Source organism: Sebastes umbrosus, chromosome 10, assembly GCF_015220745.1.
Source record: "Sebastes umbrosus isolate fSebUmb1 chromosome 10, fSebUmb1.pri, whole genome shotgun sequence".
Taxonomy (NCBI): domain Eukaryota; kingdom Metazoa; phylum Chordata; class Actinopteri; order Perciformes; family Sebastidae; genus Sebastes; species Sebastes umbrosus.
The window spans coordinates 23,564,869-23,592,796 of NC_051278.1; the positions used below are offsets into that span (position 1 = coordinate 23,564,869).

General features: G+C 39.9%; 1 protein-coding gene and 1 long non-coding RNA gene across 10 annotated transcripts in view; one reads left to right on the forward strand and one right to left on the reverse strand.

Moving 5' to 3' along the window:
• Positions 1–27,928, reverse strand: part of LOC119495340 (protocadherin-15-like) — a 306,048-nt gene that overhangs the window by 207,905 nt on the left and 70,215 nt on the right. For all 9 annotated transcript variants that reach the window (XR_005208451.1, XR_005208452.1, XM_037781707.1 and 6 more), the window contains one exon: positions 4,766–4,884. Coding sequence is in view for 7 of the 9 variants with exons in the window: in XM_037781707.1 (XP_037637635.1) it covers positions 4,766–4,856 (91 nt within the window). In the remaining 2 variants the exon portion in view is untranslated. The remainder of the gene's footprint in view (positions 1–4,765; positions 4,885–27,928) is intronic.
• LOC119495366 lies at positions 368–21,068 on the forward strand. The gene is made up of 3 exons (XR_005208467.1): positions 368–381; positions 3,769–3,775; positions 20,994–21,068. It is a non-coding gene; the product is annotated as an uncharacterized LOC119495366 (long non-coding RNA).

Sequence of the window (27,928 nt, forward strand, 5' to 3'; positions counted from 1 at the left end):
TCCGCTCATGGTAACTAAACCAATTCTAGCATTTCTCATGGTCATATTTACCCACAGCATTTGGTTGGGGTTAAGAAAGGATCATGGTGATGGTTTAATACTGGAAAAGTCTGACTGACTTGAATCACGCGACAGACATGATTACTCTTAATCCCTAAATGACGTTACGAATTTACGCTAAATGTTGGCGATTTTCAAAGGGGTCCCTTGACCTTTCATCTGAAGACATGTGAATGAAAATGGGTCCTATGGGTACCAACGAGTCTCCCCTTTACACACATGCCTACTTTATGATAATCACATGCAGTTTGGGGCAAAAACCATGCATTTGTTAACATTCCTTACAAATTTTAAAGTTATTTTCACCTATACTAACATGGTGTATTTAAATATTTCTGCATACTGGGGTCCCTAAACAGTCTTGGAATTGCATGAATTGTGTATCACTGTAAAGCTGAGACTCTTGTGGCTCCAATGAGCCCAATTGTATTCATGTGTGATGATGTGAGTCCCCATAGTAGTAGGACCATTTTTTTTAAATGAGACCTCATTGTATAAAATGACCTGCTGTGACCTCTAGGATAATCACAGCCTCATGAAACTTTACAACCACAAACTAAAGACCTAGAGCATTCAGAAGATGGATGGCTTTCCTAGGTAGATTGATAATAAGGGGGTTTATGAGCAGTTTCCAGAACAGAAGAGCTCGCCAACCAATTGCCGAAAAATGCAATCCTTGTAGAAATCTCCAAATGTCAAAGGTTTTTGATACCAAATCACAGCATGGATTTTTCTATGGTGTTCCTCAAGGTCTTGGTGTCTTAATGTGGTATTATTGATCATTTTTATCAATTCTCCAGTGGTAAAAATGGTTAAATTTAGCACCAAGTCTTTGTAACAAATAGTATCAGCCCAAAAATTGCTGCAACAATTTATGAGACATAATAGAGCATCGGAATGGCCTTCACAAACTTCTATCATCATGATTTACGTTCTTAAACACTTTCACAATATATTTTAATTAATTAATTAATTAAAAGTGCTGAGCTGCATGTCAAATTTAACTTCAGGCTCCCAGCTTTCAGATGATGTACACCACTTCTATATGACATATAGTGTTGCCTTTTTATCTATCCCTGAACATCCCCTGTCCCCCACCCCTACCACTCTGAAAAAAAGAGGGCGGAAGGAAAAGGGGTTAACCAAAGTGCTTTTGTTGCCTGAAGCTAACCACACGCAGGACTCATGATGGGAATCCCCGGGTCTCAGGTGTCACAATCTTGCCCTTTGAAGCACACTGACCTCCTACTTACGAGTAGTAGCACTATCGGCGGTAGATAAATGTAACTGATCCTACAGAAAAAAATATTGCCAGGGAACAGAATCCAGGCAGCAATTATTTTTTGCCTTAAAACGCAATAAAAAAGCAAATTAGTGGTATTTAAGCACAATTTCTAGGAGATAGAGTTAGATTTAAACACAGTAATAAGTAAGGAGGCAACTTGTTCTTTTACCTGCCTAACAAGACTGCAAATGTATGCAAGTGCAATGTAAAACTAGAATTTCCGCCTTGCGGTTGTATGCCTCCACCAACCAGTCAAATTGCAGTTTACATCCATGTCTGTCCAAAATGTCATCACTTCATCATTTTATCCTATTAGACATTTGTGTGAAATTGTCAAAATTAGCATATGAATTCTTGAGTTATGGCCAAAAACGTGTTTTGTGATGTCACAGTGGCCTTGACCTTTCACCACCAAAATCGAACAACGTCATCCTTGAGTTCAAGTGGACCTTTTACCAAATTTGAAGAAATTCCCTCCAGGCGTTCTTAAGATATTGCTTTCACGAGAATGGGATGGACGCAAGGTTTGAACACCAAAATGTAATCATTTCATCCATTAGTCCAGGTCCATGTTTGTGCCAAATTTGAAGAAATTTGCTCAAGGTTTTCCTGAGATATCACGAGATTGGGAGAGACGTGAGGTCACAGTGACCTTGACCTTTGACTTCCAACTTCTGATCAGTTCATCCTTAAGTTTAAGTGGACATTTGTGCCAAATTTCAAGAAATTCCCTTCCCGCGTTCCTGAGATATCACGTTCACGAGAATGGACCGGACCGATGAATGTACTGTCGGACGGAATAATGCCTACGGCCACAGCTGTCGCTGGCGCGGAGGCATACAAAAGAGCCAATGTGTTTACATTGAACAGATCTAATATTAAAAACATAACCAGAAAACACAAATTAAACACATTGTAATACTTTGTCCTGTATGTCAAGCAGCACTATATGAACCTTTGATAAATAAAATTAATAATACCTTTGTATATTTACGCCCTCACAGGATGTAAAATAAATTACCCACAAACTCATATTCCACGGGGCTGTTCTTGAGTTCCACAGCTGTTATGTTTTGGGTAAATGGCTTCCTCACTCCACACAACACTTATCTATTAATGCGGTCAGAGCCTGGGAGGGAGACTTCATCCAAAAAGGGAAACCACAAGGCACTCGTTCACCTTCAAAGGATCAGTCAGTCATGAAGCAAGTCACTCCTCTACTAAAATCATATGATACAAACCCATGAAGCAAACCTCTTTAAATAAAATATCAATTCAAACGACAGTAAGCAGAGATTATACTCTTATCTAGAAGGTTTTTATATTAGTGAGCTTGTCAAGGAAGGCTGGGCAGCAGGAAAGGGATGAAAAGAAAGAAGAAAAAACAGGGTTGGGATCTTAAAATTGACCTGAATTATGAGCAATATTGCTACACGGGGGAATTAAAGTATGTCTCTGGCATGTGCAGCTTCCCCCCTGCTCAGCGTCTTTAAAGACCTGCCAATCTTACACAGCTGAAATTCACTTTTAACTGGCATCTGCTACAAAGTCAGTGAGCTGAGACTATAAATGCTAAGATTCCCTCAGTAATGTGGGAACGTGAACACGACAGTACAAGGAGAATCCTCTTAGCACAATCAGCGAGCTGTGTAGGAATGGATTAACGCCCCCTTTCGTTAAATAATGTCTTTTGAAAAAACATTATGTGAATTTGAAAGGGAGGAGAGTAAGAACACTGTGACAGCAAACTTATTTGCGCTGAAGCATCACTGTATGCACGACACTGAGAGCGCACCTGAGAGCAACGTCTCTGCGGTCCTCCTGAATGAAATCAAACTTTTGTGAAAGTTCTACAACTATGTACTGACTTAAACAAAGTCTATAATTGCTATTGCTGAAGGCACACATTTGGACTGGGATGGAAAACAATCATCCTTACAATTCATAAACACAACATTGCATTATTTGCAATAACAGATCGATACAGCTAAGTGGGTGGCAGGGGTACAGCAACATTAAATATTCATATGTATGACTTTTCAGACAGCATTCACAAGTATCTTGAACGGATGGAAACTCTTTACAGACCTAAAATATAAAATATGCCGTGGGAATAAATACAAAATGTTTAAACATATTTTGCGAGTAAAGATCTCCGAGCTAGAAAGTCATTGTTAAATATTTCATAATAAGTTCTGCTTCCGGTCCATTTAGCAAAAGTTTGAAAACAAAGTGGTCCACACCTCAGCTCGGCACATAAGGGGTCGTTCACATGCTGCATTTTTTGGCGCCCTCAAATCCATTGTTGTCAATGTGGATGCGCGTCAGGCACGCTCAAATGCGAGAGCGATCCCAAGCCCCTATTTTTTAGCGCGTGACGGCTGCAACCCGAGATTAATCGTGTTCAACATAGAGTACACCAGGGATGACGTATTTCTGTATTTTTGCATCGCCCTGGGTAACCTCGACAAAAAGTTTTGGATTATTGCAGAAATGAAGCTCTGTGGCAAACACACGTTTATGATACATACATGTTTTGTTAAGCAAGAAAATCTCCACAAATGTCTCTTTTACATTTTTTTAAGTGTAAATGCAATCATCAAGTAAAAAGCTTATGTTAAGCTATGGACGAACTACACCACGGTCGCATGAGGGCGAGTATACACAACAAGGATGTAACGGCCGACGAGTCGGAGTGATGCCGTTTAGTAGTCTCATTTAGCCGCTTGTTAGCAACCGCCTTTTTTAAGACACATTAAGGCTTCGAAATGTACGAGTGGGATATTTACTGACGTATTTTATGTCGTAGAACAAAACGTGAAAATCTCTTCAGCTTGTGTCAATCTTTTATTTCTTCCGTAAATATCAGTCTACGGTAAATATATGATCATTTCAGTGCAGGACTACCCAGAGCTTTATGATTTGTCCCACAGACTATTTTACTTGCTTCATTCTTTCCATCCAAGGACGTCACAACATCCGGTTGAAAGCCAAGCTGACAAAGACAAATCGAGCAGCATAGTTACTGTGAGGGAGTCATGGTGCTAGAAAATTAATTTCTTTGTTTTGACTTTGTTTAGTTTTGTCAGTGAGGCTTTTACTGCTAAATTACGGCAACTTCATCATCGTCATCGCAGCATGCAGGTTTTGGTTGCTTAGTAACGGCAGCTGTAACAGTAGCATAACCTCCAAAGCACCTTGGATAAAGGGTGAAGGTGGCACGGCTGGCGTTTCTCACTCGTTTTAGACGCGGTATGTGAACGTCCCCTAATAATGTATCAGTTGTGCTGGTGTACACCATACTGCTCCTCTGACAGAGAAAAAGAAACCACATTACAAGTTTCCCCTTGGCAGTGCAGCTACAGTTAACAGAAAAAGGGCAGGCCTGAGGGTTTTGGCCTCAGTACTGGCAGCTCATACCTCCTGTGTCCTGGCCCCAGCTGTGGGTTAGCAAAGAGAGGATTGCCATTCCTGTCCCCAGCCATCTGACGAGCCACCACCCCCGTCGCATCTTCTGTCAAGCCTTATTGCCGGCCCACCTGGACAACAACAAAAAAAAAAACGGGAGAGAGGATTTTTCATTCATGTCTCAGCGAGCACTCCAGCCCTAGCGCACGCACATCTGTGACCAACACACACATGCACATCTACCTTCAACATAATCATTAGGTTCATATTTTAGAAAAACACATTAATCTCGCAATTTTGTTGACAGTAAATAACTTAATCCACTGGATTATCTGAATGTATGCAGTTACTCCTGGATAACTCCAAAAATCGACTGGATTGTCTAATATACAGTAATACTTTGATTTATCATACAGCAGATTTTAATCTGCATTGTACCATGGGCTGGGCAGTATATCAAAACGTCACGGATACCAATGTGTAAAATCTCTATTGTTTAATTTGCTTGAGAATTTATTTTTAGGTGAAAAACATTTTCCTGACTTTTCCTTGGAGAATTCAGAGCAGGTAGCACTCATTGTTCCCTTCCCTAACAGACAATGCTTGAGTGTTTGGTGTGCCACCGATAGGAGCATGATCAGTCTTAGGTGGTGCAATCAGGTGAACATTGAGCACCCCCTTTTCAGAGCAATCTGTCTTGTTACCCACAACAGACATGCATCCACACGACAATTTCATGTTGCGATTCCAGATAGTCAGCTGACTATATTATATCATCTAATACTTGCATCTGCTGGCAAGCTTGACTGGGTTGTGTGTAGGACTGAAACAAAAGCAGTGTGCTTAAAGGGACTATTTGCAACTTTCAGAAATGCTTGTTAACAGCGACACCTGTGGACGTTAAGTCAATGAATGTCAGTGTAACGTTCCTCTTCCTGCTTCAGCCCCGCTGCAGGAAGAGAAACGTTACCGTCTCCGACCGGGTGCCGGTGATATCGTTTCTCGCTGCGGAGCCCCGTCACTTCACAAGACACGGGAAACCTCTGTTGGTCTGGAGGAGCTGCAGCATTTATTTCTGCACAAACGTCCACTCTACATTCACTAGATATTCTCAGAGCTAAACTAACTCTTCTGCAGTGTGTAGTGAGCGCGCGTTCACGTCTAGAGGTGGAGCGAGACAGCGAGAACGCACGCGGTGTGTGAGTGAAGGCAAGCAGGCAGAGGAGGAGAGGCTCCGGCCACACGCGAGTGCGCATATGCGAGCGCGCATGTGTCCCGACCCGGTACATTTATACGCTTAAAAAGTTACAAACAGTCCCTTTAAGTGAAAGACCCTTGAGGCAAACTGTGATTTGTGATATTGAGCTATGTAAATCAAATTGACTTGACTCACTTTGGTGGAATATGACAGACATGCTTTAATATAATGGATGATGCTGCAAGTAATGCTTAAGAAGTTTTGATACTTTCTTTTTCCAGCCTTAACGACTTCTGACTAACACATCAGACCTCCAATACATCATTCCGAGTCATGGGTCTCGTGACCACTCCCCCTTTTGGTGGAAAACAATCCTGCGTCCCTCATAGACGGCAACAGCGTAAACAGAAGAAGTTGAAACATGTCTCCAAACTTCTACTTTAAACAAACCGGTAATAGTAATACCGCTATGCTGAAGAGTTGCTGTGTAGTTGGTTGCATCAACAATGAATCTAAAAACGCTGATCTCTGATTTGTTCCCCTGCCATGTCCTAAAAAAGATATAATAGAGGAGGTTTATGGCTCCAAGCTATAGACCAGACCAGCATGGCGTCATCACAGTTTTGTATGCATTCACCTCTTGTATAACAAGAGGTGAATGCATACAAACTTGTCAAAATTACAATCCAAACACACGTCAACTTGCATTGACATAGATGGGATCTTGGGTTTTCTACTCTCCAAAAGCGGGCGCAGCCTTGACTTTTTGCGAAGTACCGGTATATGCCGGTCTGATGTATGGAATCCATTTAAACTGCAATCGAAGCTGACTCCAGCCTCCATCCTCAAACTGCAGCACTACAAACTTTTTAAAGCGCTTATCTGTGTCTACAGGGGAGGGAAATATTTTACACACGCAAGAAGAAATACATTCCAGCTGGAATTTAATGGAATAACACTGCACAAACAAAACATCCTCATCAGAAGTTATAACCTTGTTTCAACAAAATCACAAGCCCCGCCGGCACCGAAGAGTCTGTCGGAGCAAACTGTATCCAACCAACGCATCAGCTACATACATTAGGATGGTGCCTGATTCAAGCTGACAGGCTCTAGTGGAAATCACAAGCAAAGCAGTGCGTATACAGACTGTATGTTGAGTCTTGTCGTGCATCGCGCACACAAATCCGTAGCACACACAGCCTCCACTGTGAGCTAGAGGAAAGCAAGGTGTCGGTAGCAGAGTAGAGGGGGTTTCTGTCTGTCTGAGCTATTTGATGTCACACCTTCCTCACAAGGCTTATTCTCAGAGCAGGCGATAAGCTGTGAAATCAGCTTTCATAGCATATGCTAAAGGGACGGGAGGGGACTCACAAGCATCAACACTATCATATCAAAGCATGTTTTGACAAAATCTAAATCTCTGACTCATACTATCGGCACTTCTCCGTTTGTCGGTGGTTTCCCTCTCCTTTTCACTCACTCACATCGCACCGTATGTATTTACTTCCTCGCTTTCTTACAAATCTGTGCAGACAAACACCAAAACAAATGTCACCCCACTGAACCCGACGCTCCCAAACAACAGACACCTTGCATGAACAGTCTGTGGACAGCAGGAGACAAGCCGTGTTTCTCCTCTCTTACAGTGCAACAAGAGCAATTTCACACTGGTTCCCCATTTTCTCACTGACTTCTCATCTCTCCGGCTCCCAGTGGTGTTCCCTTTTGAAGCAGATTTGATTTCCCACATTCGTACATCTATCTTTCTTAACGGGGCTGAGTAAGATTGCTTTGATCCCTTTCACATGAGAAAACTCAGACCTGCACAGCCAGCCAGCCACCCTGAAGAAGGAAGACGTTTCTTTCCACAGCTTCCTCCAAATCTCCTCTGGGTTGACATGGGAATGCTGTATCTCATTTACATAAAGTAACAACAACAATAATGTTCCTTAATGAACAGGGAAACAGGATAAATTTCTGACTGGAAGAAAGATGGCTCCAATACTTTGTGTCCAATACAGTTCTCTCATAAGTCACATCATGAAGAGATATCGGTGTTTCCAGCAACAATACAAAGCTTTCATGAAGCTCTAAGTGCAACAATTCCACTCTGCTCTACCTGTTAAAGTCCCAGTGAAACTTACTGACTGAATTCTTTTAACAATACCGGAAAAATCTGAAGGTTTGGAGCGCCTCTCTGACTACGGTCAGAATGGTGACGATGCTGCTGCGCCGCTGGTGCAGAAAAAGCGCATGGTGCAGGATTTCCTCCCAGTGAATCCCACGTTCAGAGGGTCTTTTAATTCAGTCTCTAGTGTGGCAGCAGAGCGCAGGTTCAGCCTTTGGGACAAAATTAAAACGGCCATGAGAAGTTGTATGTCCTAGGCAAAGACTACGGGCACAAAATCATTCATCTGCCTCATCAACATGAAAAGAGACCGTGCGGTCGGTTTTTATGTCTCTGTTCATCTTATCTTTCTGTGCCCTTATAAATGCATAATTTATCAGCTTATTCTGTATATTAATTACTTAAAAAAGCGACGCACACAGTAAGTGCCGCTGCCGTGTGTGCCGCTTTGAGTCAGTCTTCAGTCCAATACTAAATTTATTGAAAAAAAATAGGACATTGGATTTTTTGGAGCGCACAAAAAGAGATAGAGCAGACCATGAAGAGATATTTGCTGAATTTGATAAAAAGTGTATTGGATTAGAATCACAGACTCAGCCTTTAAATAGCCCTACAGTATGTATTATTGTCATTAACAAATTAAAATTAAAATGCTGGGTAATAATTGATTGTGTAGGAATTTTTACAACCCTGTCCGTCAAAATGACAGACAACGAGAAAGTCTAACGCAACCGCTGCGGTGTACAGTTACAAGAGAGATTTAAATCAAATTCTTCACATTTGATTGGACCGCTATAAAGTGGGCGGACTAAGACTTTAGCGCAATACGGAGCTACAGAGCAGAAGACTGTTGTCCCCACGCCGTGGGTGTATAATAAGAACCGGATATTCAGTCCAATGTACAATTGCTCGCCTTGCGCATATATGCCAAAAAAGTTTTCTCGCTTCTGGGTTAACTTCCGGTGAATGAGGCCCACTAAATATGCACAGTAGTGTTTTTCCCGCTGGCCCCACCCATGAGTTTCCGCTCGGCTCATAGACTTTACATTGTGATGATGTCGCAGATGTTTTAAATCACTTTTGTCAACTAGAGGAACAAATATAAAACCTCCATGGATCAAACATTAGAAACACACAATAGAAATAGTCATAATCAACCTTGTTTGTAGTTCAAAGTGTCCTGTCAACTCTTTTACAATGGTGGTCAATGGAGGAAATGTTTTTTGGGCCGCAGGATTTTTCGTTGCAATATGAGTGGCGAGAGGCCACTGGAAAAAATTGGGAGTAAGGATCATTTTTTATCTCAAACATCCTCAAACATTTGAAACCATTTCACAGAAGAGAAAAGACAGGGATTTGATGAGGATTTTGATGTAAAATACTCTAATACTCATTGTTTGACATATATTTGGCATATAACAAGAGACAAATGAACTATTAACATAGATTAAAACTCGGAAAGTGTATTTGTCATTTCACTGGGACTTTAATGCATATCATGTAACCGCAATCCAACCACAACAAGTGGCTCTGCCAAATAAAAATGCTTGCCTATATCTTCCATCATATCTCTTTGGTGAAAGGGGAAAAGTGATAAAAAACTTGTGACGCAGGGGAGAGGTGAATGAAGCAATCACAGTTATGGATTACACAGAGAGTCAAGATGCCGTTCTTTATCCCCTAAGTGCAGGGGCTTTGCGCTCCCTGGAAGAAAAGAAAAAGCAGCTCGTCTCTCTCTTTCTTCCTCTGTCTGTGTTCCTTCGATCGCCTCTCATCCGGCATCGAGCCCTTTTTCCACCTCTTCCTGTTCATGTGCTTTGGTGTTGACAGGCTGTCAGATGTCTCGATAACAGAAATCACAACTTTTTTATTAGCTCTGAAAGGCCAAACATGTCACCAAAAGCAGGAAACATATTAATAATTTACTGCTCCTGGCAAGTAGAAAGGATCTATAATTTAATTTAATTTAATTTTAATAATTAATGGCACAGTCACAATTAACACCAAACAGACACACTGGAACATCACTGAAGCTTTGGTCATGAGTTTGGTGAAAAGTGACAAAAACGTTACAAATCAGTTGCTAATTTGTATTCGTCAATTACTGCTTGCAGAAGACTGAACAAGCTGAAAAAGACTTTTTAATTTGACAATCACATAAATATTAGGGCTGTCAAAGTTAACGTGATAACGCATTAACGCAAATTTGTTTTATCACCACTAATTTCTTTAACGCATTAACACAATCGATCTTTTGGAGGTTGTAGCGGGCTCAGTTTTAAAGCTAAAGTGAAAATACTGCTATCATATTAAACTAGAAAAAACGGAATCATTAGTACCAACCGTGTCATACTAGGTTGTCAGATAGAACGATAAATAACGCTACGAAGGTACGTGAAATTTTGGCGAGGAAAAACCTGAAAATAAGTTTTATGGGTACCCAGGACTCTCCCCTTTACAGACATGCCCACTTTATGATAATCACATGCAGTTTGGGGCAAGTCATAGTCAAGTCAGCACACTGACAGCTTGAGTTTGCCATGTTATGATTTGAGCATATTTATTTATGCTAAATGCAGTACCTGTGAGGGTTTCTGCACAATATTTGTCATTGTTTTGTGTTGTTAATGGATTTCCAATAATAAATATATGCATGCATTTGCATAAAGCATATTTGCCCACTCCCATGTTGATAAGAATATTAAATACTTCACAAATCTCCCTCTAATGTACAATTTGAACAGATAAAAAATGTGTGATTTATTTGCAATTAATCCCGATTAATCAAACTCTAGTCTTCCAGTTCATAATACAGCAAGTCAGTAAACTAATGAAAGGAACAGTTGTTAGTTCAGGTGTTGTTGAGGTGCTCCACCACGTGTCATCGCACTAGAGGACGCCATCTGAACAGCAGCGCACCGTGACTAGCTGGATTTCATCCCCCATGCCCATTTCCCTGTTAACATCAGTGCTAATATAGTCTGATGTGAAAGGAATGGCTCTGACTCACCATGCGGAATGAAGAAAGGGAGAAATAAATAATTATGTGTATGCCTTTAAAACTTTTAATTTCCTTTGTGCTGGTTTTCAATTTTGAAAAGTTAATTTCAAGTTATTTTTTAATTTACAGAGCTTTTGAATCAATCTTGACACAATAATTAAGTTAAATTTCATTTGCACAGAAAAATAAAACAAGAACATTTTCTAAAGATAAATACTAAAGGGTGAAAAAGTCTCCTCTGCAAAGCTTTTACCTTTACATAATAAGCAGGAAACTGTTGCTTCCATACGTAGACTGTATTGAACCTAGCAGTGCTGCTTTGTCCCCATGAATTGTTTTGTCAAAATAAGTCCATTCAGTTCCACAATGTGACACTGAGATGGTAAAAGTAAAGTAATATCACCTCAGTGTTGTTTTCCAGCTCTTAAGAGGAGGTGTGGATGCTGCTTCTCTTTGATAGCTGACAGTGGAGGATTTTTGAGTGCCTCACACCATTGTCTCGTAACAGTACAGTCATCCACTGTAGCAGAACAAAATGGACTAGAGGCAGACAATGCACTGACATAATCTGACTGATGTAACACTCAAACAATCTCTTATCTAGACTGTTACATAAATCATCACAGTCTAAATACTAGTGCAGGCCTATATGGTTGAAATCATTATCACTGTATTTGCAAGGATATTTACCGATAGATATATACCATGATGCGGCAAATGTTTGAAGAAAAATCACATCAAATAATCAAACTGATGCTTAAAGCAAAGAGCTGTGTTCCATAGTTCTGAATTGATGAGAAAAATCTCTTCATATCTGTAAAACAAAAATTCCAGCAACTCATTTTGGTAGTTTTTAATCACAGTTTGCTCAAAATCATTGCTTTAGCCATCAGAAATTAGTAGAATAACATCATGATAAGATCGTATCAACACAATATGATTCTGCTAAAAGTCAATAAAAGATCATACTGAATTATTGTCTTACTAAATCATAGGTGTGTAACGATTCATCTACTACATCGATGTATCGATTTATATTCCTACGACATCGATATTTACTCTGCAAGTTGTCCTTCATCGACGTCTATCGATCTAAAATTGATTTGCAAGGTAAAAAATCGATTGTATCGATACTAAGAATTTGCACCTTGTACTTAAGCACAACAAAACGTATTTTTAGCACCTTTAATCGTAAAAATAAATCCTAAATGTTACTCTGTTTCACTCTCCCATGTGTATGACATCATTGACATGCTCCAGCAGCGCATCTCAGAAAGACGACAACAAAACAAAGCATGGCTGATGGAGAGGAACAGCAAGACGAGCAAGAGATTTCAAGCCGTCTTTGAGGTCCAGCGTGTGGAAACATTTTGGCTTTTGCCAAAAAGGTAGATATCCTCTGCAAAGGCCTGCAGATAAAATACAACAGCAACACGACCAATCCTTTCACGCACCTACTGAGACGCCAATATTATTGCTCTATCGTTTAGATTTAAAATGAGAAGAGAAGCAGGTGCTTAAACTAGGGTGACCAGACGTCCCGGCCTGTCTGGGATTGTCCTGGTTTCAAGCTGCGTGTCCTGAGTCAAATATCTGTAAAAAACACTCAAATGTCCCGATTTTCAAAAGTTACTACCAAATTGTCCCAGTTTTCACCACAATGAAAATAATTATGACAATATCATACACTCATTCATTAATTTGTGCGCATGAGATAAGTATAGAGTGAGCCAGCACAGCGCACCCCACTGCAGTCTTTAACTAGAGTGTTGTTGTCTAGCCACAAATACGCACGGACACGGCAGATCTGCTAGTTACATTTTGTGCAACCATCATCAGACTGTTGAACCACAGAACCCCCCTGTGCCTATGTGCAACATCAAACATGTTGTTTTGATTAATTATTCGACACAGTTCCTTCTGTGCATTACCAGGCAATTTCGCTCTGTTAATAAATCCCTTAGGACCGTCCGTTCCTGTCAGTCTTTCACCCGGTATCCATCCTGGCAAAAATGACGTCTGAGCTCCACATTTAGGATGATAATAGCCTGAGGCTGTGGCGAGTGACATGATGTGACAGAGGTGTTTCGGGTTCAAAGCTAAAGTTGAAAAATAATGTACGTAGGCCCAGACAACAATATGTTTCCTCTAAGAGAAACTCTCTACAGGACTCCCAAACTGTCAGTGTGTCATGACGGGAATAGACCTGTGATTAAAGGGGGTGAAAGTAGAGAATGTGATAAGTCATGATTGTCACAGCCTCTAATGCACCCCCCTATAATAATGCCTTCTTTTTGATCCCACTCAAATCGGTTTGAAAATATTTACAGCGGCTCAACTCTAGTTGCTGCAGCCACACAGTTTCTGTTTGCTTTGTTTTCTAAATTAACAATTGCATACTTTGAAACAGCAAGTTTGTACATGTGTTTTTGTATTAAATGATGTATCAAATTGAGGTTCATAATTCTGGTAAAATAAGCCCATCCATCCTTTGTTGTGGAACAAAGTTGGAGACACTGAATTACTTGGAATCCCCAACTGAGCTGAACACTCAGCAACAAAGTGCCTCATATGCTAACTAGAGAAAACAGTCATTTCTCAAGAGATTTGACAACCTCATCAATCTCAAATCAGCATCCTCCCCTTAGTGCAGGTAATGAAAATTGCGGACTCATCAATGTAACAAAAGCACCAGATTGCATCTCAAGTGGCTCCTCCCCGTCCCCGTACACAGTGCAGCGCCATGTCATCCGACTGATCAAGAGACCAAATGCAAAAACAAAGCCTCATAAATTGTGCAAAGATCCAAGTCATAAAACCTGGGAGATGCCAGCAGCACATGGGCTCATAAATTAGTTATCAGTGGACGCTATTTTATCCATAACACCAGAGTGCTCAAACAAAACTGCATCACAAGAAGTATTTGTTTAATCACCGTGTTTACAACCTTATTACAACCCAATTAGAATCATAATAGCAGCAGACTGTCCTGTAATATTCATATTTAAACTCCCACAGGCAACAAAACACTCTGCCCTTATGCAGGAACACGGAGAACAATAAGTTAATTGATTGTGTTTTACACAGCCGATACAGATCAATTAAACAGTGCTTTGATAGATTAATACCAGACGCAAGAATAACAGATTGGAGTAATAAAATAATGTAAAATGAGAAAAGAGAAAGGGGCTGGCATAGTGGCGCAGCACTCTTTCTTTGTGTGCAGTTTACATGTTCTACTATTTGCCAAAGACCTGCAGCTCAGGTGAATGATGGTGATTGTAATGATTCTGATTTTTTGCAGATTGCATACGGGCTCCAGCTCAGCACTGCTAACGCGACAAATTGACAAATAATGTCAGCTTGCTAAGTAACATTTTATGTAAAAATATGTTTCATCACCACGCCTGTCAACCCTCTTGGCACTCCCAGAAGACTGTCAATTTCCTCTAACTTCACTAGGTGTCCACTCATATATTTATCCCATTAGCGAATGTCTTCATTAAGAAAATACATGCAGCTCAGGGAAGGAAAAAAAATCTAATAGCAGTCACACAGCTGCACATGTTCAGACTCTCACCTGTCCAGACTGACTGAGTTGGCAGAGCGCAGCAGAAGAGATGATATGCATAATTCCAGACATCCTGGAAAGAAGAATTTCCTTCCCCAACATATGGTGTTATACTTTCTCTAAAATATGCTTATATGAGATGCTGATCAACACATGTGCATGTGATGAATTAACGGTACAAGAGAGAGCTAACGTTATACATTCACAGACGTGCATTAACAGTCACGCAAATGGCAGCTACTCCTTTATCTCCTTCCATTTCCCTCCTTTTTTACTTCTCATGCGGAGTTCGTTTGAGCTTTAAACTAGCTGACAACAGTAACACATACTGTTCAACACACAGTAACACAAGTTGCAGCTTGTAATATCTCCGTTACCCGTTGGTAAAACTTTGTTTCCACCAAAGTAAGACATAATAACTCTATTATTTGTTAGCAACAACACGGTAAGGTTAGCTGCGGCATTGAAACAGGTGCTAATACTGTGCGTTGTCCCCGCTGACCCACCTCAGCAGTTATATGACGTAGAGTTGGTGTTATGTCGAAGTCTGTTCCCTCGTCAAATAGAGTTCCCCCCTGTTAAAATTAGGCAATAGCGCCCACCTCGGTGGTTAGGGTTAGTTAATTTCGAGGTGGGCCCAGTATGACTCATTAAAATATCACCTAAGAAAGTTGGAATAATAGGCCTACTGTCGACTGTAACAACAAATTACTCCTAGAATAAACTTAATGATATTAATGCAGTTTACATAGCTTATACTGTTATTTTAGTCATACAACAGTTCTGGCTTCCTTCCTCTTCACCACCCTTTTACACTGCAGACTTCACTGCCACCTGCCAAAAGTTCCTCTGACAACTCTGCAATCGTCGGCCTCATCAAAGACGGGGACGACAGAGAATTACAGAGAACTGACCCAGGTCTTTGTGGGTTTGTGCCAGAGGAACCGCCTCCAGATCAATGGAGTGTTCACCTGAACAATAAAGTGGACTGGACAGACAAAAAGAGACGGCGTAGACTCTAACTGCGGAGGAGACTCAGGTCTTTTGGAGTGCAGTGAGCACTCCTGAGGACCTTTTTTTTAACTTTGTAGTGGCATCAGCCATCTTCTATTGGAGTTGTCTGCTGGGGGCAGCAGCATCTCGACTGCTGACAGGAAGAGATTTAACTGGTTAAAAAAGGCCAGCCCTGTCCTGGGATGCCCCCTCGATCCAGTGGAAGTGGTTGGAGACAGGAAAATGATGGCTGAGCTATCATTCCTGATGGAGAACATGTTCCACCCCATACAGGACACTCTGACAGCACCTGGCAGCTCCTTCACTGACAGGCTATACCTGTGGTGTGTGACGGAGAGACACTGCAGGTTCTTCCTTCCTGCTTCTTTCAGACTCTACAATCAAAACTGCTCCCAGAAGACTACACACACCAAAAACCTGATAATGCATTCATTCTCTCATCACGTTCAATATCAATGTATACCACTGTGCAATGTCCATATCCTGTCAACATTTCCTCTTTCATGCGCAATAATGTCTGTCTACTACTATATTTTTACTACTATATTTGTATATATTTAAATTTTTTCATATTTTGCTTTTTACTGTTTACCTATTATAATGTCTTTTTTTATTGTTTATTTACTATTTATTATATTTTGTTTTGTTTTTTAAGGATGCCTCTTGTTGCTTGCACTGTCCCCTTTGCTGCTGTAACACTGCAAATTTCCCCACCGTGGGAGTAATAAAGGATTATCTTATCTTGTGTTATTATCTTTTGTTAATATTCTCTATTACATATTAAAACATTACAAACTGTCTTTTCAAAAATATCTGATTGCTTTCATTAGTTAATTGTTTGATCTATGAAATAGTCAAATGAAATTTGTCTGTTTTATAAAAAGTCAGAAAATAGTGCATGCATAGTTGTGCATGCAGTTTCCCAGAGTCCAATGTGAGAGCTTCCAGGGTCTTTTTTTGTCCAACCAACAGTCCAAAAAAACAAAGATATTAAATTTACAATCAGAATCAGAATCGAAATCTGTTTTATTCGCCAAGTACATACTGTACATGCAAGGAATTTGACTCCGGTTTTATACATCTCTCAATTATGCTTACACAGAATAGAAATAACAGCTAAAAGCAAGGACAACAAAGATGGACAGATAAAGGTGAGGAATAGGCAGGACTGTTGTGTACACAAGTAGTGAAAAAATAGGTGTATAAATATATATATAAAAGCATCGATGACCAACAATAAATAAGAATAAAAATAAAATAAATTAAAACGTCTATATATAATGACATAAAATATAGTAAAGCAGGAAATCCTCACAATGGAGAAGCTGAAACCCGACAATCTTTGGCATTTTTTTGCTTAGGAAATGACCAAAATGATTAATCAATTATTAAAATAGTTGTGATTATTTTTCTGTTGAACGACTAACTAATCAACAAATTGTTTCAGATCTACAGAAAACAAAATTGCATATATGTATGACTAATACTGGTAAACGGCTGTATTTGTATAGTGCTTTACAAATGTCCTCCCATTCATCCATTCACACACACACCAACGGCAGTGAGCTACCATGTTGGCCTGACCGCTGGGAGCACTTTGGAGTTCAGTGGTTGCGTGAGAAATTCCATATTAACATGCTATTTAATACGCTAAAACAGTTTGTGAGATATTAAAGTATGTCCGAAATCGCTTTTCTGTTGAAATATTACAGTATGCAACCCTGTACACTACGGCGGCATAAATATCCCCACAATGCAAAGCGGTAGTGATGACAACGTTAATAACAGACGTTCACGGACAGCTCTGTAACATCAATAACGCTTCAATTTAACTGTTAGTATAAGGTTGGCACGGGTTACCATGGTTACACGTCTCCAACCGGCAAAGAGGCTCTCAGTAAGGGACAACGTAAATTACTGCCCAATGCATCCGAAAATATACATACTACTGTTTATTCACACAAAAATATGTTGAACGATAGTACACGTATTGAGTACGTAGCACATAGTATACAATTTTGGACAAAGCCACAGTGTTGCCCAACATTCAGAGCATCTAAGATATGGTCTTATAAATCGAGCCACATAGTGCTCCAGTCATCATAGAAAATGACCAAAACGTCTCAATAGGTGACGTCACAGGTGTGTAATGTCTTACCAGGTCCTGTAAGTTGATATTTACTTGGCAACAGCGAGCAAAACCAAGCCCGTATTCCTGTCACAGTAACGTAACACCAGCTGCTCTACAGTGTAACTCAAAACTAGGGAACGTGAAAAAACCTGATGCCTATTTAAGCAAGGTCACACACAGACACACGCGTGCATGCATGTGCAACAAAATTCCACACAAAAACAAACAAAAAGATTAATAAATGAAGCAAATGTGAAGTCAGCTGGGTTAGGTGTGCTGGACCAGTGCAGAGCTATTCATTACCTACTGTGAGATGTAATCAGTGGTAGCTAGGGAGCCCCAGTGCTCTAATGACGGGAGTGATTAGCCTTAACAGACTGGCCTGCACATGGCTCACACCCAGCTGGAGATAGCATTCACATACCAAGCAGAAAGCAGTCTAAACATCCAGACAAGCAGCTGGTGCTGAAGTCTTATCTCTCTCCAGTTCATAGATACCAAGACAATTCATTAACTGATTAACGTAAGGTATTTGATCACTGAGACAAGGAGCAACTTTGAGAGGACACTGTAACTCCAGCACTGCACCAGACAAACTTTAGTTTACTATGAGAACGAAATGTTTAAACTTGACTTGACATCGGTGATAGTAGATGTCTTTGAGCGATAGGAAACTAATGGGATGACAGACAAGAAAGATCCAGTTGCCTTGGACTGGAGCACTCACTTGCTGCCATTTAGGAAACACTTTTTTACTTTGCTCTTAAAGTCACAGTCTAATGCCTTTTACATCTCATTGGTTTTTCCATTTCCCATGCCATGGTACACACCTATTAAACAGTAAATGCTCATAAATGCTAAAAAATGTACGTACATTTCCCTATCCAAATCTCAGTTTTACTTCCTACGAAACATCTTTAATAGTTAATCTCATGGCCCAAAAGTAGGCCCAAATAACTTCCATCAATAATGGATTTTTTGCAAAATCAACTTTGGCTACGCCATTTCATTCTCTCCCTAACAGATATTAGACTGGTTTAAGCTTCCCTTCATTATTATAGATGTAGCCTTCCCTGATCTTACATTACAGTAAATGTAGTGCATTATGACAAATTAGGGGAAGCAAGATGTTCTCAAAATACTGACAATTTGATTTTTACGTTATTGCTTCATGAGGAATGCCACCAGAAACTGAACTAGAGCTAGGCGATATATCAACATAATAACATATCATATAGGGCTGCACAATTATGACTGTCATTACCAGAATTATTCAACCATCTTTGGGAAAAAAACATTGTTTAATCTACTGTCAAATTGTAATACATACTGGCAATGTTGTACTAAAAAGCAATTTAAGAATTAATTTAAAATGTAAGATAATAATAATGATAAAATTGTATTTGGTGTTGCCCAAGGACACCTTGCAAACATAAAATAAATACTCGAACAGATAAAAAAACAGCCAAACACGACGAAAACACCAGCAGAGCGAACATAACGAGACATTTAGGCAGACATGTCTGAGGGGGAATAAAACTGTAGAGGGAAGGACACAGAATGATGGACACTACAGTGAATAGGCCAGTTTGAACAGGTGAGTTTTGAAGTGGTATTTGAATGTTGTAATAATGTCAGACTGTCGGATGTGTGGAGGGAGGGAGTTCCAGAGCCTGGGAGCTGTGCAGCTGAAAGCCCTAGCACAATGGTGCTGAGGCGTGTGGTGGGGATGGTCAGAAGACCAGCTGTGGATGAGTGCAGGGAAAGGGAGGGGGGCTTACTCCTGAAGGAGGTCAGAGAGACAGGTGGGGGCGAGGTTGCGGAGGGCTTTGTAGGTGAGCAGAAGGTTTTTGTAGTCAATCCGGTATTGACCCGGGAGCTAGTGTAGTTGGATGAGAAGGGGGTGATGTGGTCGGAGGATTTGGTGCTGGTAATGATCCGGGCAGCAGAGTTCTGAATGATTTGAAGCCTGTTGAGCAGTTTGTTGGGAAGGGCCAGAGAGAACAGCGTTGCAATAGTCAATCATGGATGTGACAAACGCAAGATGTCAAAAGGTTTTTCTTTACACAAAATCAGACCAAAAATAAAAAAGCCAGAGCAGCATGCAGCCAAATCAAAGAGGTATTAATATGCATCTGCAAAAAGCAAAGACCAGATAATCTCATTGTGATCAAAAGAAGCACCTGTGATTGGTCAGACAGTTGACCTATGAATCCAGACACACCAATGAAGAGCTATAAATGCAAAGTGTAAATATCACAGCCAATCACGCTTAATTAATTGCATAAGCCACAACTGTGTGTAAATGACCTGTGCAGCCCCTTCTTACCCTGATACAATTGCATGAATTTATCCTGGTTCTAACAGTCGATTAGCCTGTTGTCAGGCCATTAAATAGTCATTATTGGTCGTATGGGTGTAACGGTACACACAATTTACAGTTTGGTATGTAACTCGGTTTTGGGGTCACGGTTCGGTACATTTTCGACACAATTGGGAAAACCAACGAAAATGCAGAAAATAACTTATTTTTTCATTTCTTTTGAAAATAGGCACTCAAATTTAAAAGTAACCCCGTTTCCCATGGGGATCAATAAAGTATTCCTGATTCTGTAATGCTCCATGATAAGACTGTGATCTCAGCTGTAGCTTGTGCTCGTTCATACAGGGTAGGCACAACGGACTGACTGAAATACACAAATGAAGGCACATTGTAGCCTTTACACTGTTAATAGTATGCTTTACAGTGTTAATACTTTGACCATATGCTTTAATTCTGTATTGTTTATGATTGAGTGTGGTCACATTTGCAGTGATAAACACTATCATTAGTTACGGTCTGAATCTGCAGTGGGAGGCTGCCTGAAGGCTGTGGGGACAAGTACTCGCCGTCCAGTCTGTTTTTTTTTTCGTGCCACTAATTGACACATTCAGGTGATGCTGTCGTAATTACATTTTTTAGTGTAACCACAAATATAACCGACTTCAGTTTAACAGTGTTGGCATACAGTTTGAAACAAATCATTGTCCATTGAGCTTGATTGACCCGGCGAACCGGGCTAAACAGCGCTGCTACAGCAGATAGAGAGCAACTGGTGCTCTGCCAAAATTTTCCGGGTAAAACTCAAGCTCCATAATTTCTATTCCGCACGTGCGAGTAGTAGACATAAACAGCTGTTTGGGTCACAAGGCAGTGAAAGAAGGTATAACAGAACACAACAGCGGCCTGTAACGACTGTAGAAATTATGACAGGAGCAGAAGCGGAGGTCAATATGGGGTGGTGGTTGAGGCCGATGGATGAACACAACACACAGGGTTTTCACACAGGAGGCCGGGATTCGGATCCCATGTGAAACCAACAACATGTAGTTGTCTTTGTGTTCACAAGCGTTAAGTTTCACTTTCACTTCAAACATCGTTATTTTAAGCCAAAACATGATGTTCTTCCCTAAACATAACTTTTGTTGCCTAAACTTAAAGAAGTTGTAGTTTTTTTTGCCTAAACCTAAAGAAGCCTTTTTGTTTGTGTTCAAAACGTAACGTTTCATTCAGAAACATGATAGAGCATGTTGTTTTTAAATTTTGCTTTCACTTTTACAACATAGTAGGCGTAGTAGGCCCCTATTCACCCATATCTATGGTGCTTATAGCAACTGATAACGGCTATTTAATGGCCTGATAACGGTCAAATTTGGTGGTCTTAAAGGCGGCATTTGTATCTTCTTAAAGTTCTAAGTAATCAGCATTCACATGATCAATATCGATAGTATTTGTATTCGGGGGGGTTGATAGTGTAATAAACCCCTGATGCATTACTCTTAAATTTAATTTACTTGTTTGTCTTCAATCACTAACTCTGCATGTGCGTCCCTCTATACGATGATGTAACTGCTATTATGACGAGTGATTCCTAGCTGAGTGCTCATTGTATTCATGTGGCTGTGGGAGAGAGTAGCCTTCAGCGCGAACAGTATTCTCAATGTGCACTTGACACAGAAATGAAAAGCTATTATGCAGTTGATGTTCATTCGGCTTCCCTAATTATGTAACTTCTTTTTTTTCAATCCCACCTCTGTTCCGAAGTGCATTTTATCATATTCCCTATGTGGAAGCGTGCTGAGCTGACTGGTGCCGATTCTAAACGCAGACATAAAAAGGTTGGGGTGTTTAGCCTGGGTATTTCAGCTGGAAACACTGACCCTAATGGGAAAATGTATAAACACCATTATGTGTTTTTGCAGCGCTGCTGGCAGCGAATGAAAAATTTAATGTGGGCCTCAAGTGCTCTCATGATTATTATGATGGGATGAGATGGTTTGAACATGATAAACCCTGTGCACCTGTTTATGCAATGTATTTTCACTGGCAAAAAAATATGATTGTTCTAAGAACTAAGAGGAAAGGAGCGCTCTAGTGTTTTTGATTGTTGAATGACTGGATGATAAGGAGGTATTCTAGATTAATGTCAATGATGACTTAATTAATAAGTAAAGATGTGGTGTTGATGAACAGTATCCAAGAGAGATATATCATATCAGAAGGTTGTGCATAATGGTTAAACTCACAGACAAATCATCTAAGCAGCAGGTTCCCAACCTGGGGGTCCGGACCCCCACTAGAGGTCTCCAAAGCTGCATGGGGGTCGTGAGGCCTTCTTGATTTTAAGGGGTGTAAGAAAACTTTTTCTTTTTTTTCTATATGAACAGTTGACCTATATCTCAGCATTTCATTCATTTCTGTGAAGAAAAAAAAATGAAATTGTTATTTTTAAAGTTAAGATTATTATATTAAGTAGGGCTGTCAAAGTTAACGCAATAATAATGTATTAACACAAATTTGTTTTAACACAACTCATTTCTTTAACGCATTAACGCAACTTGCAATATCAATCTTTTAGAGGTTGTCGCATGCTAAAAGCTAAAGTGAAGATACTGGCATCATATGAAACTAGAAAATCTAAGGAATCCATTGATATAAACCATGTCATACTAGCTCGTCACAAAGGTGGCTAAATAATGCTTCAAACTTACACTAAATGTTGGCTTCAAGATATGTGAATGAAAATGGGTTCTATGAGTTCCCACGAGTCTCCCCTTTACAGATATGCCCACTTTATGATAATCACATGAAGTTTGGGGCAAGTCATACATTTGCATAAAGCAAGCATATTTGCCCACTCCCATATTGATAAGAGTATTAAATACTTGACAAATGTCCCTTTAGGGTACATTTTGAACAGATAGAAAATGTGTGATTCATTTGCAATCAATCAAGATTACGGACAATCATGCAAATCGGGATTAAATATTTCAATCGATTGTCAGCCCTAATATTAAATTGTAAACAGGATGAGTTCAGGGTGAAGACTTGAACACTAGCCATATTCACAGAGTTTTCCCTCTCTGCTAAACAGCCTCGTCCTGCGTTAAAGAGATACGCATAAAACAACCAAAGAGCTGATAGAACAATGGCCAAGCATCAGGGAGAAGAAAACACTGAATTTGTTAAAAAAAAAGAAACCTATTAAGTATAAAGTATTGTTAAAATAAAAAAAAATACATATTGCAGAGAATTGTATTAAAAGTTCCTAAAAAATAACAGGAAAACTCATCTCTGATGCAATATTCACAGGAAATAATCTGCTCAAAATTCATCCATTATCGCTCATTTTACACGAACTTCCTGCAGTTATTGCGTTCACTGTTTGAGTTAATTGTATGGTTTATCAGTTGTTCTGTACTGTTATTGTTATGCATTGAATATAATATCAAATATCAAATAAAATATGTCACTTATTCAGGGGGCATCAGTTAGATAGAAAAGGGGTCCCTTAAGGAAAAAGGTTGGGAACCACTTGTGTAGACCATTTTTTTTTAACAGTAGCACTATAGCTGCTTTACAAAGAGAGCCTCCCGCTGGTGGAAAGCTTTTAATGTGAAGTAGCACACAACAGTGTAGGAGTGGAAATATCCTCCAACAGAGATTCAGTTAGAAGCTGCAAAAGTACTGAGGATTGAATAAAGAGATTTCAATAAACAGCATTTTCTTTCTCTCTGGCCACCAGCAAAGCCACGCATCTACTGAGCCAGTTTATCGCAAGACAAAGCTTCGGTTCGAAGGCCATGCTCCCAAATAAAACTACAATAGGGCGAGTTGTTTATCTACTGTTGTGTGGCCGCAGTGGAAACGCGTGTATTCACTGCGTGGCGTGGCACAGCGTGACTATGACCAGGCCTGTGGAAATACAGCTAAAGTAACAAGCAGGTAACCCCTGGTAATGACCAGGTTTTAATGATGTGGAATATACTGTAGCTAAAGGGTTAAGTTAAAGCTATAATCAGAAAAGGGGGCTATAATCATACATTATTGCACATTTTGTTACAGGCTATTATATATAATAAAGGAAAGCAGGATAACATATGATAAGCAGTAATGGGCGGTTGGCTTTTATGTCTCTGTATTATTTAGTGTCAAGAGAAAAGGATGGCTGCAGGACTCGAGGGAGCTGAGATGAGGAGCGGGCAGGGGAAAGTCAAGATGATGTGGATGAAAAGCAGACGGTCGCACAACCCATCTTCTGTTGAAATCAAGAATATATTTTTATTTTTATTTTGTTGAATAAATGCAAGGACACTGTATGAAACAAACTAATCAAAAACTGAACCAAAATTGACCCACAAACAAAAAGCACAAACCAGCACTGGTGCATACATCATTAAAAAGTTCAAAAAGACTGTAATTGCAACATGATTTCTCTGTGCTTTTCACTCTCTTTTATACTGAATAACCCGCAATGGGAAGCTGAAAAGTAAACCTACACGCAGTGCAGTAAGTAGATAATGTATTCAGCTGCATCTAATGTCAACAGAGCCCGGTGGTCCGCTAAACCTCTCATTTTCTCTAATTCAGAGCCAGCGAGTGAGGCACAGATCTCAGAAGGTCTAATCCCCCTGCCTTAGTCATCTCATGACCACATTTTAAATCTCTAAACCCTCGCTGAGCTCAGTCCGTGAGGGTGCCACCACCACTCTCTGCGCTGTCTGCTTAGCATCAACAATACCCTATCCATGTCACAAGGCGCACCGCTCTGCACAATAGGAAGCACTTAGCCACATGGTCTTAAACACATGCGGCTGATGCCAAACAAAAGAAAGTTTTTTGACTTTTTGTAAATCTTTCACCTCAGTGGGTGACTTTTAACCCCTGCTAACCACAGCACGGCGGAGATTGTCACAGGGTTTGTCCCAGAGCCTTAACACACAATGGAGTCCTTTCACAGAAAAATTAAAATCCAAAAGGGAATGTTTAGAATTATGGATCATGTGGTCATTTTTTGGGGCATTTATCTGGATGAGCAATTTTGTCGAGAAAAAAACGAAAAATAATAATAATGTCATATTGTTCCCTGTAGAGCAGAGGTCACTAATAGGCGGACCACGGTTTGGGTCCAGACCCACTCACCATCCTATCCACTCATATCTGCCTATTCTGTCTTTAAGAGGTTATAGTGGGCTCAGCTTTTAAGCTAGAGTGAAGATACTGGCATCATATGAAATAAGAAAACCTAAGGAATCCATTGGTACTAAGCATGTCATACTAGCATTTCGTGAAGGAGGATAAATAACGCTCCAAACTTACTTACTAGCTTGTCGGGAAGACCGCTAAATAACACTACGAAGAAAAACTGTCATGGCCATTTTCAAATGGGGTCACTTGACTTCTGACTTCAAGATATGTGAATAAAAATGGATTCTATGGGTACCTACAAGTATCCACCTTTACAGACATGCCCACTTTATGATAACCCATGAAAAAAACATGCAGTTGTTTACATGCCTTACAAATATGTTATTTTCACCTATACTAACATGATGTGTTTGAATATGTCTGCATACTGGAGTCTCTAAACAGTCCCAGGCAATGCATAAATTGTGTATGACTGTAGAGCAAAGACTCTTGTGGATCTAATGAGCCCAATTGTATTCATGTGTGATGATGTCTGTCCCCATATTAGCCATTTCATTCATTTGAATTTTTTGAAACTGGACGTCGGTAGACTGATAATAAGAGGGTTTCTGAGCAGTTTCCAGAACAGAAGTGCTCGCCATCCAATCGCTGAAAAATGCAAATTTTGCATAAATCTCCAAATGTCAAAAACAAAATTATACCAAATCACAGCATGGCTTTTTCTATGGTGTTCCTCTAGGTCTTGGTGTCTTATTGTGGTATTTGGAGGGATTCTTATTTTTATTTTTTTTTTATTTATTTTATTATTATTGATCATTTCTATCAATTCTTGAGTGGTAAAAAATGGTTAGATTTAGCACCAAATCTGTGTAACAAATTATATAAACCCAAAAATTGTTGCAACATTTAATACAGCATGGGAATGGCCATCGCAAACTTCTATCATAATGTTCTAGCCCTTATAGACATTCACAATTTATTTAAATTAATCAATCAATTAATTAATGAATATTCATTTCTTATTTATGACTAGAACAACTTGACACACAGTGATCAGCTGTATCTCAGATTAATCGTCAGGTTCCCAGCTTTCAGATGATGTACACCACTATGTGGCATCTAGTGTTGACTTTTGATCTACCCTTGAACATCCCCTCTCCCCCACCCTTACCCCTCTAAAAAAGAGCCGGAATGGTAAGGGGTTAACCACAACAGCTTTTCTAGCCTTTACAGCACTGCTGTAGCAGCCCAAGACAATCACAGACCAATTGCATGCGTTGTAAATCATCTCACGTGATGCTCTCAGCCAATCAAATCTGTGCATTCCGATAAGCATTGCGATTCAAGTCAGTGAGTGAAATATACACTCACGGGAGAGACGATGGACAGACTCTTAAATGTTAATTCTTTCCACAGGCAGTTCAAAACCATATGTCTTGTCTTGTGTTCCGAGACCGCGGCGATTATTAAAAGTGGCAATGTGAAGCACCACTACGAGACAAAGCACAAATCAAACAGAGCACAGAAAGTAACATGATTTAAGCCTCTACTTCAATATATATGGCACTGAATCATAACACAAGTAATAGACATTATGATGTTCCAGACTTTTGCTAGAGGAAGTTTTCTCTAACTGGACATCCTTGAATATTAATTGAATACCCCTGTCATAGAGCTAGAATGATAAATCAGCCAGGCTGGCCAATATAAGCTAATTGCAGATATATTTGTGTCTGTGTATAAGTGGGCCAATAAGTAACAATAAATTGCAATACAGAAATGCCAAACTAGGTTTGAGGTCATTTAGAATCAGTGACACAATTACATAATTTGTCCAACAGAGAGCACTGAAAAGCTTATTTTTCAACTGTAAAATGTCCTGCTCAGTATGCATCTTGGTCACAATTAAAACAAATCTATACTGTATTCTGTTTATGTTGTGTTTATGTGTTTTATGAAATTCAGTGGAGCTCCCAGCACTTTTTGTTTTAAGATAATGTTGAAAAGTTTTCTTTTAATTAAACATATGCTTTGAAGCATTTCAACAAAGTTTTGTGTTGGAGTTTGTGTTATTCCCATTTTTGACACCAAGATTTTAATTTTTACTGCAAATGTGTATCAGTTCAAAATATCGTATTAGTCTTCTTTCTATAATGGGGCGGCAGTAGGTCACTCCACGGGGACTTGGCTTGGAGGAGGGTCGCCGATTCAAGTCCCTGCATGGATCAAGTACGGACTGTGGACTGGCAGCTGGAGAGGTGCCAGTTCATTTCCTAGGCACCTTGAGCAAGAACCCCCAAACTGCTCCCCAGGCGCTATACAGTAGCTGCCCACTGCTCCTAATACTAGGATTGGTTAAATGCAGAGACTAAATTTCACTGTGTGCTGTGCTGTGTACAATAAATAGTATAAGTAAAAGTGGATTTACATTTACATTTATCATTCCCTGCTAAGGAATGTTTCAGTAAATTCATTAGGTGCAGTTTGTTTGGAAAACCTGGCAAATGCATGGTACAGTATGCCAGGGGACAAACTAGTGAGTGGATAACTATGCTATGCATTGCAATCTGCCCCACGCCTGCAATGCAGACCTTCGATAAACTAATGAATATATATCGTATTGTTCTATTTGGTCATCCAAGGTCAGGACAATCGCTCAAT